Here is a 13,411-nt window from a genome sequence, read left to right as displayed (position 1 = left end):
ACTTTTGACAATGTTCTATCCATATTTATCTTACGTGTTATACATCATTTTTAAGCTCTTCATTACGTCTTTGCAATAAGCTTTCAATTAGCCATCTCCTTAGTATAGTTCTTGAGATACGTGGACGACTTTATTTATTTATTTATTTTAGTGATTTCCCATTGACGTTAATGTTCATGTGTCGTGAGTTTTTGACTATATTCCATCCATGTTGGAACAATTCTCTGTTGGAATATAGGATCTACATAATCTCTCTATATTTAAGCTGATGAGATAAATTGTTTGTTTTTCATTGATTTTCCATTGAAATTAATGTTTCGTTTTCTTTACTACTACTACTACTACTACTACCACTATGTTCCATTCATTTTAATTTGCTTTTAGAATATAGAATCTACATAGCCTCTTCTAAATTTTAGTTGAATTTCAGCAACTCCCCAAAGTCTGTTCATATCACTGCAACCGGATAGACCCTTTTCTCTCTTCTTGCGCATTTCCCTAGACATGGCAATTATTTTGTAATTTGTATTTAGCAAACTCCTTTCGGCATGCTTCTTTATAATAAGCTAATTCCAAATTATTTTACACGGTACTAAATACAGTTTCTGGACTAAGATACCTAATATTGCCCCATTACTCGTATTAAAGAATATGTGGAGTTTCAGTTGAGAAATACTTAACAAAATGACCTTCGGTTCAAAGAATACTGACATGAAAACCCAGCCATTTTGAATACTCTAGAGTAATTATTTTTAATCTTAAAATATGATGTTACCACCAGGTCTGAAAGCGTTAACGTAGAATTGCCTATGTTTCACTTGTTGGCAAATGCTGACAGCTGCAATTTTGTCCAAACGATGCTTTTCATAACAACTAATGTGTTTCTTGGTGTGTATGATGTCACTGTAGCACTACGTCAATGATATATACAGGGTGTCCCAAAAGTAATAGCGAAAAATGAAACTCTCAGATTCCTGGCGCCAAAATAAAAAAATAAAAAATTGATATGACATATAGTCTGGAAGTGGACAGGGGCGGAGCTAGACAGCTTCGAATGTGGGGGGTAAGGAACTTGCCAATTTACAAAACCACATTGAAGATGCGTGTGAACAGTTAACGCAACACACTGGAAATGATGGAATGCATTTGAAACTGACGATTAGCACGTTGCAGAGATGTGAGAGGACAGTACTTTGCATATCTTCTGTAGGTACGTTTATTGTTAACACGTTGATTAACAATTGATAGTGCTATTCTGTGTATGTACAAATACAGTAGGTCATTGTGGGTTTTGACTGTTATTTCAGTACATAACACAACTAGTTACACTTCTTATTTCTACCCTCTATCTGCAAGTTTCTATCTGGTATACTACTTTAGATTGCCCCCTGAGATTATGCAATCATGATAACTTCGACTCCCATTGCACATGTGCGTGCAATCGTGCCATGGATAACAACTTTCTTCTGTATGGTTTCCATCTTTACTGCACCGCTTCATTACCCCTGCCGTACAGATATTCCGTGAATCCCTAAATGACGTATGGAGAATCTCCAGCGCAGTTATGTAACATGTGTTTAACATGTTAAGCCGATATGACTTTTTTCTGAACCCCTTTTCAAGCTCGTATCATTATTCCGCTGGCAAGCGTGAAATTTTTCTCCCCATAATTCGAAGCTGTCTTGCTCCGTCCCTGTCCATTTCCGGACTGTATGTCACATAAACATTTTTTTCTTATTTTGGTGCCAGGAATCTCTTGTTTCATTTTTCGCCATTACTTTTGGGACACCCTGTACATATTTCTTGCTTTATTTATTATTCCATAACTTCAGTTAAGAGTGTTCCTAGGGTGGATTCGACTTCCTATCTTAATTTTATCAGCTTTATCTTCCGATATATTTTACCACTGGACTACTTTTTCGCTTGCTATTAGAGCTCGTCTGCTAGTTTATGTAAGAAGACACAGAAGTTTGTTATTCCTGTATTTTGAATTGCAATTGTTTGTTTTATACATATATACGTAAGGCTATGTTTAGATACGCATACTGGGATACTGCAATTAATATCTACAATAATTTCATGACAGAAAAAGACTGGATAAGATTTGATAAAATATTTCGAGTACGTATTTCTAGAGCCATGATATCCCTTGTTTTCGGAGTGAGGTTTCAAAGTTCAGCGTTGACAAATGTAAATGGACACGAGTAATGACATAACAAGATTTTGGAGTATCTGAAAATTGTTATGGAGAATGGATTGTCACTACTTCTGCAACTTCTATTTACTTCGTATTGATCTGCACAACTTTCCTCTACAAAATTCTCCTTTCACAGGATTGATAGCGAATGAAGATAAGCTATATTTAAGTTTTTTTAAATTTATTTTATGATATTATTGACTAAATCTATTCAAAATACATTTTTCGATTTTGTTTCCTTTTAAAACCTTCAAAAATTACGAATTTATAAAGAGAAATGAAATATTCTTGATAAAACGGTCATTTATAGGATACGCAACACTTTTATTGTACATAGCTGCACGTGGAAGTTTTTATATATTGAGATTACATTGGCAATTACTTTTTGTTTCGTACAGGAAAGAAGTTTATTCCTATGAAAGAACAGTAACAAACGGGGAACACCCGCATATAGCATTGGAAGTTAATAGTAACTAGTTAATTAAACAATAGTAGAAACACAATGCAGGATAGTTTTAGGAAGCTCATAGTTTTCGTGTTTATGGAAAATGGCATTGTTCTTATTCCAATGCATGATACCAATATCTCGGGCCAAGACCGGTGGCGTGGTCCTGTAATCTAGCTCTTGAAGGCAGAATAAAATGGTGGGGAACGGCATAGGTTGTGAGGTATGATCGTGCATGATAATCAACACACCTATCAACTGCATCGAACTCAAGGCCCGATCATAGCTTTACAGGCATGTTTTATCGTCAACTATTTTATAATATCTTATAATCTAACGGAAAAATTTATTAACTTCTCAGACGAAACCACACGAACAAGAGGAATATAATTTATAAAATAAAACTCCTACCTCATATTGTAAACTTCTGGTCAGCTTTAAATAAATTAACTGCGCCATTCCTTCCTTTCCAAAGATATCTATGCATTCCATACGGCGGCCAGAACACAGGCGACACGTTTTCCAATCCATTGTGTACTCTGTAAGTGAAAATAAAGATTTCAGCAAATAACAATTTGTTAATTCCCATCTCTCATCTGTATTTACATACAACTATTCAATAAACAACATATTATTGTGCCAGTGGCTGTATGTAATTGCACTAAAATAACTTCTCGGAAATACCTAATTTAGTTTCTGGTTTTAGGTCTCTATGGTCTACGGTCACAAATGGATATAATAAACATAGAATAAATGAAAGAAATCCAATATAAAATAGAAAATCGTCTTCAGTTTTCTAGTTCAGATGCAACTGACCAATAAGGAAATTTCTCAATGCTTTTTAAACAAGACAAATGACTCTCTAATTTCTTTCTTGTTTCCCCTTTGAAAATGATCTGAAATTAATTTTCTGCTCCTATAAGTAATACGCACTTCCTTTAACTTACCTAAAACAAGTAATCAGAGTGAGTTTCGGAAATGAGTCTCTGGTTAGTTTCGTAACATTGTAAAATATAAACTCATATTTTATCTCCGTTATTTCAGAATTCCCCACTCACACAAAGTGCTGTTGTAAACTTCATTTTAAACAGTTCAACGTTTCCCCGTAATTCTGAGGCACACAACGTTGATTTCACTTTTATATATAGTGAGAAACATGTTGTAGAAATTGCTCTCTCTTGTTTTCCCCGTTAGAAGAGTAAATTGCAAAGACGCTATGCATATCCACTTACGTTCAATAAAGAGTTAACATACTAAGTTTCAACTAGGGATGTATCGATATCCCTTTTTCACCGATACCCAATACTGATACCGATACTTTTGGACACATTTCTTATATATTATCAGGAAATTTCAGAATAATAAAATGATCAACATTGTAATAGGGTATATTAGATATAAGGCCAAAATTTGACATACAAAGACAAAAAGCAGAATTTCAAATTACATAGGTTCCACACAAAAAATATATTTCTTCTAAATTTAATCCAGCTCACATAAAATGTACTAAAAAGAAATAAATCCTTATATATTGTAAACTTAATTCTAAGAGTCAGTGATTGATATTTAGAGTGACAATGTGCTTTGATAGTTACATTGCATTTACTAGTCTCTACTACATAATACAGTGGCGGCGATTCGGTGTTAAAAGTGGAAGGGGGGAGCAAGACATGGTTTGAATATTTGTATATCAATGTTAGTTTTCCTGATTGTTTCCAACACTTTGTTTGACGAAAGGTTGTATAATTAATAGGAGAGTATTTTTTCAGTTAATATACCGTATATCATATTTCATACTTTATTAAGAAAACTGACAAGAGCAACGCAAGTAGGTACTAGGGTTTGGTGCTGATTGCCACGGGTGCTGACTGCCACAACCAATTACTAGTGCTGATTGCCACGACTGGCGCTGATTGCAAATATCAAGGTGTTGACTGCCACGACGGTGTGTTGACTGCCACGAGCCTCGAAGAAACTGTATTTGGAAAGATCCGGATTAATCCCTCGTACTAAATTTACTAATAATCATGAAGTTAGGATGAGGGATTAATTTAGTAATCATCACAGCAAATCTATGTGGCATCCTGTAAGTTATAAATTTGCTCACTAAGTGGAACGACATAAGCTTGGATGTTTATAAAGGGATTGTCTTTTCTGTTCTTAGCATAAAGCAAGACAATTCCACGTTTAAAGAACTAGATTTTCCGGAGGATCATCTTCGCTTCGAAGACGGAACTTCCTTTCTGCAGTGCGATAGATTGGAACAAGGTAAACGAATTTTGTGTTTTCGATATGATGGTCTGAAGCCAGCACTGACAAGGGAAGTTCAGGAGAAAGCACTCGCTTGCAGAGAAACTATCAAGCATGCCATTTGAAGGACCAATTCATGCAGATTACAGGTAATAAAATTCCTGTACGGTTGAGAACTGTTCGAGATATTCAGCTTGGAAGTTTATATGAGAAAATGAGTGGATGCACATTTAAACGCGTTAAGTATTCTCTCCCATGGCGAAGCCTGATGGTTCGAACTTGCGACTGCTTGATCACTGGGGTTCATTCACAGACAAATTGTCCATTACAAGTTGCATGACGGATGGTAAAGACGTAATGGTTGGTAAGATACCTAAGAACTGCACACGATTTGTACAACCATTTGATGTGTTTGGATTTCGACGAATCAAAGATTATGGCAGGAGATTTGAACATAGTATGAAACTTCTTCATCCGGACGTTATGATGTACCAACGAAACAATTAAATAAAGTTCGTGTCCACACGAATCAGTTCCGATCACCGCGATGAATTGGATTGTTTGTTGGCGTTCCACAAGGCAGGTTACGAACAAATTATAGACCTATAGCTTTTGAATCACTTGTCGAATTTGCCTATTGCTTTGGTTCTGCGACCTGTTTCCTTGACGGATGCAACGCAATTGCACATATAAAATGTTCATGATGCAAGAAAGTATTTTGCCTGCGTCATTTCTTCATAGAACAGAAGAAAAACAGTGATCAATTTTCATCTCTAACCTATCATTATTGTTAACAATATAATGACTAATTGTATCTAACAACCCGTTAGTTATTGCAAAACAGTTTTTTCTGTTACTTCCGATAGCTTTCAATTCGTATGTCAATATTCGTTGCTAATTATGTTGTACTTAACGCGTTTAAATGCACATATTCTCATTTTCTCATATAAACTTCCAAGTTGAATATCTCGAACAGTTCTCAACCGTACAAGAATTTTGTTAGCTTGTAATCAGCATGAATTGGGGCTTCAAATGGCATGCTTCGTTTCTCTGCAGACGAGTGCTTTCTCCCGAACTTCTCTTGTGAGGGACAGCCAGCAGTGTTTTTTTGATGGAACTTTCAAGAGCTGCTCAACACAATTTGCGCAGCTGTACACAGTTCATGCTGACATAGGGAGTTCAAGTGAGAACACATAAATCGTACCAATTTTGTACGCGCCGCTCCCTAACAACAAAACTAAAAGTACATACAGAGACCTGTTTACGCTTGTTAGGAGTTGGTCTGAACTACATGACCCTAAGGTTCATCACGTTTCTTTCATGCTTCTTGGCGTCCGGTAATGTTACGTCTAGCAACTTTCTCTCAGGCTAGTGGCAGTCAGCACCCCAGCGGCACTAGCCCTTCGTATTCTTAGAAGCTCTAAGAAGATATTTGATTCCTTGCTCATAAACATCTTAAAATTATGTTTGGAAAATTATGTGATTTGGCCAGTGACCACTAGTCACTATTTGGTACCAAATTTTCATCCTCCTCCTAGGTATTGATCAACGCCAATATCATCTCTCTATGAATTACCGTTCCCAAGATATTGGCCAAAAAAGTTCCGATTTCGGGAGATTTAAGAAGCTATATCTCGGGAACTGTAAATCATAGAGAGATGATATTAGTGTTGATCAATGTCCAAGAGGATGGTACTACATAGTACTACATAGTAACCGGTGGCCACTGGCCAACTGGCCACCGTTCCCCAGATATTGGCCAAAAAGTTCCGATTTCGGGAGATTTAAGGAGCCATATTTCGGGAGCCGTAAGTCATACAGAGATAATATTGGTGTTGATCAATACTTAAGAGGATGGTGAATATTTTGTTAACAAATAGTACCCAGTGGTCACTGGTTACATCTTCATTTTCAAAATATATATATACGGTGATAAAAAGTGACAGCTCAATAAAGCTAATTCAACATAGCCCCTAATACGCAGGTTCCAAATATATAAATGTATTATCTATTGAATTTAATCAAATACATTTAATATATTTGGAACATCAAAGGTCCAAAATATGAAAATATATGGAATTATAATTATTTCCTTTTTAGAAAATAAACTAGCAGGTTTACACAATTATTTCATTAAAAGCTGAAATTAATAAATTTAAACAAAGTTTCTAGTTTGATGTCCCACGGTTATGCCGACTGACGATTAATGAAAATGAATGATTATTAATAATTCGACATTAAACATGGGGGAGGAAACGTGAAAACCTACGGACACGATGTTGCCCACCACACACTTGTGTGACCATGGATCGAATCAGACACCCCACGCACCAGAGAGGAGTGTTGTGTCACTGAGGTGCCCTCCTTACGCTTAACGATTATGGTTGTATATACAGGATGAGTCTGTAAATTCGTCCAATGCCTATAAATCAGAAACGACTGCAAATAAAAAGATGAAACAAAATTAGATAGGAAAATGCCGAGTTGAGCTTGTTGTTACTCGAAAATTTCATTACGTGGTATATTAATACTGATTATATAGTGGCCGTGTATTTCCCTACACAATAACTCCCATTGAGCGAAATACTGGAATATTAGGTAGTTATAATCTAGCTATATACAAATGAAGTCGATGTTGTTTGTTATCTTATTATGAAAAAAGTACTAACCGTTTGAAATGAATGTCTGAACATAGTTAGAAATTGGCTCGAGCCGGGTTTTTATCATGTCACATTGATTAAGGGGAGAAGAGGAGGACTCTATATTTATACCAAAAGTAGAGTTCCTCACGAACCGATCATATTACGGAGTTGAAACTAGAGATGTACTGATATATCGGTATCGTTGATATCGGCCACTTTTGGAAGTATCGGTAAATGAACACCGATATTTACCGATACATTTTCCGAACTATTTTCAATTTGTTTAGTAGTAACAGTGACACTTATATTTCATCGATTTCTTTTAGACTTAAAGTTGATCTAAATTATTATCAATTGTACAATCGATTTCTTTATGCATGTGCATTGATTTGCAATACTCGTACTTAACTGATATTTTTAGTCCCTCGATGCCAAAATACTGGTGAAGAAAAGGCAAAAGTCCTCAGTCAGGATCATGGGCGTCCGAAGAAATTTTCTAGGGAGGGCCCATTACATGGTTGCTATATTACGTCTGGTATTTAATATACGTGGTTTGCTATAGTACGTATACATTTTCGTGAACCAGGGGGGAGGGCCCCACCCTGCCCTTCCCCTTCGGGGGCCCATGGTCAGGATAGCAGACTCGTCATTTGAATCTCAAACAAGACAGAAGTTTCGATTCAGAAGAAAATGTTAGGAAGAAACCCAAAAGACGCTCACTTTGTCATTATTTTCTCCTACTTGCTGTTTAAAAACAATTAATTCTAAAGTTAATAAGTAGTTTTATCCAGTGTTCGAAGTGGAAAAAAAAGCAGAGACGGTATGTCTTATTACGATTTTGACTCGACATACCGGCTATCTAAATGTTGAAATACAGTGGGGGTATGTTGCCTAAAAGATTGCATTTCTATTTACATAATGACTGAAAACCGCTGGAGAGCTTCTCTTTAGTTATGAGGGGGGGCGGACATGGAGAGACTTTGATTCCCCGCCACATCTTTCTGAAGAAAAAAAATTCTTGTATGTTGTATTATAGAGAATTATACACGAAAATGCTCAAAAACTGAGTTTTTATATTAAAATTTTACTGCGGCAGAACTCTCGTACCCCGCATTCGACTGAGGGATATCCCAAACCCCCAGAAGATCCGATACCACAGCACACATGTCTTAAATTCTCCCATGCTCAAAACACGGCATTTATATGAATTGAGACAAGAAGACACACACATACATACGAAAGAAACAATTCAATATGGCACATTAAAATAGAAACTAGATGAACTTGCAACTTTATCCATCACGACTCTGGAACTCACTAAATAAATAATAAACACTTCTGACCAGAGTATATACCTAGGTACACTTCTTTATTAAAAACTAAATTACAGTGTAACGGTTTCGAGAACTTAACGTTGTCTTCATCAGACACTAACTGTAATTTAGTTTTTAATAAACAAGTGTATATACTCTGGTCAGAAGTGTTTATTATTTATTTAGATGAACTTTGAAGACACCTCACTTTAAGAACAAAAGATAGGAAAAAGGTAACAAAAATGTCGGTTTTGTTAACTTAGAAATTATTTCTACGTAAGAAATAAACTCTTTTACGTGCAAAGCTATTCAATTAATGTGTATAAAAATTGATGTATTAAAAGTATTTACCATCTACTCTCCCGTGACGGTATGTCTTGATCGCTGAAAAAACAAAGGTGGTATGCCTTCATCAATGAAAAACCAGAGGTGGTATGGCATACCACCACATACCGTCTCACTTAGACCACAGGTTTTAACGTTTTCGACTTCGCTTAAATAACCCTCTTATTTTTTTATGGTAAACACAGCAAAACCTGGTTCACCACGCATTTGTTTTTAAACAATAAAAATTATTTGTAATGCTAGTAACAGTCTGCATTATATGTATGCATGGACGGCGATTAGGGGTCAGGAGAAGCATTCCCCACTTTAATGAAGTGACTACCTAATGTATATAGTTTCATTTGGAAATGTAAAGTTTTTGTACGTATTACTGGTTCATAGGAAAAATGGTGCCTTCTAATATTTGCCGTGGCGTGACTACGTATTAGTTATTTGTCTTCCCGTGGAGTTAAGAAAGCTACACGAATTGCGTTTTAATTGACACGCGGAATGGCCCAAAAATTTACCTTTTGGACCGCAATAATTCCAGCGTACTTTCATTTCTTCTTACAAGGGCTCGATAGTCAACCGCTTTGAAACTAATTGAGAGAACATTTCGCAAAACAAGGAAAGTCTTTCATAAGTTATTTTTTACTTGCACAAAAATCGCTAATTCCTGAAGTGTCTTTTCTTCTTTCTAATAGTAAAGAATATTGATTAAAAAGAGAGTAATAAGAATCAACTTCTACTTTTTTCATTGTTTTACCTACAGTATGTATGATATTCCGCAGTTACAAATTGGTGGTGAAAAAAAAAAAGTTTCTTTTTTTACTAGGAGACACAACAATGCCCTTTTCGGAAACGCAGAAAAGGTCTTTTCGTCAGCTTTATTTTTTTTTCTTTTTTTTAACAGAAGACAAGAAAGAAACAGTTGAGAATGCTCGAAGAGCATTGCCAGAACGAACATAAAAAAATTGACCTTTTCGAAATGTATATGAAATTGTACATTAAATATATTTGATTAAGTTCAATAGATAATACATTTATATATTTGGAACCTGCGTTTTAGAGGATATGTTGAATTAGCTTTATTGAGCTGTCACTTTTTATCACCGTATATATATATATTGAAAATGAAGATGTAACCAGTGACCACTGGGTAGTGTTTGTTAACAAAATATTCACCATCCTCTTAAGTATTGAACAACACCAATATCACCTCTGTATGACTTACGGTTCCCGAAATATTGCTCCTTAAATCTCCCGAAATCGGAACTTTTTGGCCAATATCTGGAGAACGGTGGCCAGTTGGCCAGTGGCCACCGGTTACTATGTAGTACCAAAATGTTCACCATCCTCTTGGGCATTGATCAACACTAATATCATCTATATGGGGGGCCTGTGTTTTAAAGCCTTACCTATCGGCGGCTTATATCTGCAGAGCGTACAGAACCTGTATCTTATGTTAACAAGTGGAGCGTTACTAGTATGAAACCATAACAAGTGCTATCGAAACTTAGTATCATTGCCTAAACCCACTTTTTTCACTACCCTCGTTTATACATACACCCACCGTTGCCGACGCACCTTCGAGCTATTGCGCACCCATCAGTTTCACCCTGTTCTGACTTTGTTAAATGGCATTCGTGTTCCTAGTAGCTATCTAGCACAGCTTGGTGTGCACTGTAGTTTTTGTGCTATAGACTCGGAAGCCGAGAAAAATCGAAAAGGAAAATGCAATTCAAAAAGTGTTCTGGTGGCCCCCTTGAATTGTAATCATGCCACGTGAGATATTTTCATGTCGCATATTGTAAATCTTTTAGGGAACAATAAGAAGGAAAACAGTGAAATAATCTTGCAGTTTTTACTTCTGGCGTACCATTCCAAATAATTATTGTAAATAGATTATTATTTCTCTAACTATTTTTCTTCTTATTGTTTCCTAATTGATTTGCGCTGGCAACATGAAAATAGCTCACATAGCACAGATAAAATTCAAGGGGACCATTATAAGCAACTGTTCAAAATTTACAATTCTTCCACGATTTGCGTAAAAATACAGCATCCGGACGTATGTATAAAAACTGTAGTGCAAAAATGCAAAATAGTCTATGCTAAGTAGCCACTAAAAAATACGAAAGCTATGTAACCGAGTCAGGGTACATTGCAAAGCTGGGAACCCGAGCGTTAGCGACAGCGGGTATACGGGTAAGCGAGCAGTAATGAACACGAGTGGATTGTTGCAATGATGCAAGTTTCAATAGCACTTCTCATGGTCTCATACAAGTAGCGCTCCACTTGTAAACATAAAATACAACTTCTATACACTGTGCACACATTCACTGCAGCTTAAAATAGTTTCTAATAAAGTCAACTTTCAAATGTACTCACTTATATTATCAGTCAAAGCATTTGTAATGATTTTACACTAGTAACCCGGTCTTTATAAATATTACTTTTCATGCAAAGTATTAAATTATACCTGTAAATCTTCAAAAATGTGGTGCGCCAAAAGTAAATCAGCACCGTACTATTTTTTTTCATCAATCATTTTGCGTGGTGCGTTAAAAGTAAACCTGCATGAATTTGTCAACGATTATTTCTGATGACCCTTTGATTCCTGGCATTCCTAAATTTAACCTGCACGAACATTTCCATTCCCCTTGCGGTTATAGTTAAGGAGCCGTACTTCCCATTTAGGGAAGGACGAGAAACGCCATACTTTCAGGAATTATTCATTGACTATCTAGGATGTTAAAAAGTAGGTAATAGACTGAGTTCTTGCCCTTGTACTTAGGGTGTTTAGGTAGTGCAACAGTAAGATGTATCCTCGTGCACGGGAGATGAGAAGTAGCTGTTCTTAACTATTACCCACCTTGCTATACGCTGTTCTTCCTGCGTATGTTTGGACTTGGCCGCGTTGAAGCAATGTTATTCTTACGCTCTTAATGTTAAAACTACCCCTGTATGATCGATCACTTTGATACTTCAATTAAATATTCCTCTCAAAAATAAAAGAGACAACCACGTTTTCTCAGAAACAAATCAACAAAATAGTCCTGTTGCTCTTGTTCTTGTAAATGAAACCCACAAAAGGCGTAGAGTGCTACGACAAAAGGGTTTTAAATCCGAGACGCGGCCGCCAGCTGAGCTTTTGTTGTTGTTTTGAAAAGTGAATGCAATATTGCCAACGAGTTGGCGCAAAAAGCGCCAAACGAGAGACTAGTGATGAGCCAGCAAACCGATTCACCTCTGAGATCGCCGCTCAATAGTTCGCTCACTAAAATGAATCGATTCATTTGAAGACTCAGTGACTCATTTATATTTTTATAACGGGTGGAGGGGGTAGTTAAAAACTGAAATTGTATTATCAGACTAAATGCATTACATAAAATGAATTTAAGTTATAACTCTAATATTAAATTACAAGCATACTGCTATTAACAAATTTAACTTTAAAAAATCACTGGATGTTACACTTTTAAACTAATGCAAATTACAATTAACAGATGTAACAAACAAAAATGCAATTCAGATACAAAACACACATCCAAATTAGACTAAATGAAATTACTACTAATGAGTGTGAAAATACATCACAAATGCAAAACAGCTATATGCAAATTACAGCCTAAACGAATCAAAATACGGAATGCAAAATATTACAACTTTAGACTCAGTGCTATAGCAATACAATTTTAGAATTACTGCAAAAGTGTCACAACTTTAAATTCAATGCTATAGTGAGAAACTAAATTTTTCCTAAAAATGTTGGATGTTTCCTAGGCGAAACAGGAATTCCTGTTCCGCTTACTGTAAAGACAAAGGAAAATTTTTGAGTTGGGGATTTTAGCTTTATATTGCAAAGATCCCCACATCACAACAGATGCACGTGTCAACTCAACACGTGCTATTATTTATAAACAACATAGCAGTCAGCAAGCAAACACGGAAGACCGAGAAACGCCGAAAGCAGACGGACCTGCAACATTACAATATGAAGCCGGGATATTAATTTAATGCTAGTCATTAAAAGGAAGGGAAAACGTTTTAGCACGAAATAAAAGTAAATGATGAAGTTGAAAAAAACAAAAAGAAAAATAGAGAAGAGCTATGTTATTGTACATGTTCATTTATTTGTACTTCTTTTTTTCTGTCGTACACTCATACCCAGTTTTCCAAACATATGCAATAGGATACAGTATTAATGTAATCCATTAAATCTATACCTTTAGATTTT

At 35.9% G+C, this 13,411-nt stretch overlaps 1 protein-coding gene across 1 annotated transcript in view; it reads right to left on the bottom strand.

Moving 5' to 3' along the window:
• LOC145676650 (uncharacterized) overlaps positions 1–12,359 on the bottom strand; it is a 91,245-nt gene extending 78,886 nt beyond the window's left edge. The window contains exons 1-2 of the mRNA XM_081747494.1: positions 12,047–12,359; positions 3,054–3,181 (exon numbers count right to left, since the gene is read on the bottom strand). Of these exons, the coding sequence (XP_081603620.1) occupies positions 3,054–3,173 (120 nt within the window). The 5' untranslated portion in view covers positions 3,174–3,181; positions 12,047–12,359. The remainder of the gene's footprint in view (positions 1–3,053; positions 3,182–12,046) is intronic.
• Between the last annotated feature and the right edge of the window lie 1,052 nt (positions 12,360–13,411).

Source organism: Thermobia domestica, unplaced genomic scaffold, assembly GCF_964235325.1.
Source record: "Thermobia domestica unplaced genomic scaffold, izTheDome1.hap1.1 HAP1_SCAFFOLD_269, whole genome shotgun sequence".
In the NCBI taxonomy this organism is placed as follows: domain Eukaryota; kingdom Metazoa; phylum Arthropoda; class Insecta; order Zygentoma; family Lepismatidae; genus Thermobia; species Thermobia domestica.
Note: the sequence above shows the minus strand (reverse complement) of the source record. Positions and strands in the feature narration are given on the sequence as shown.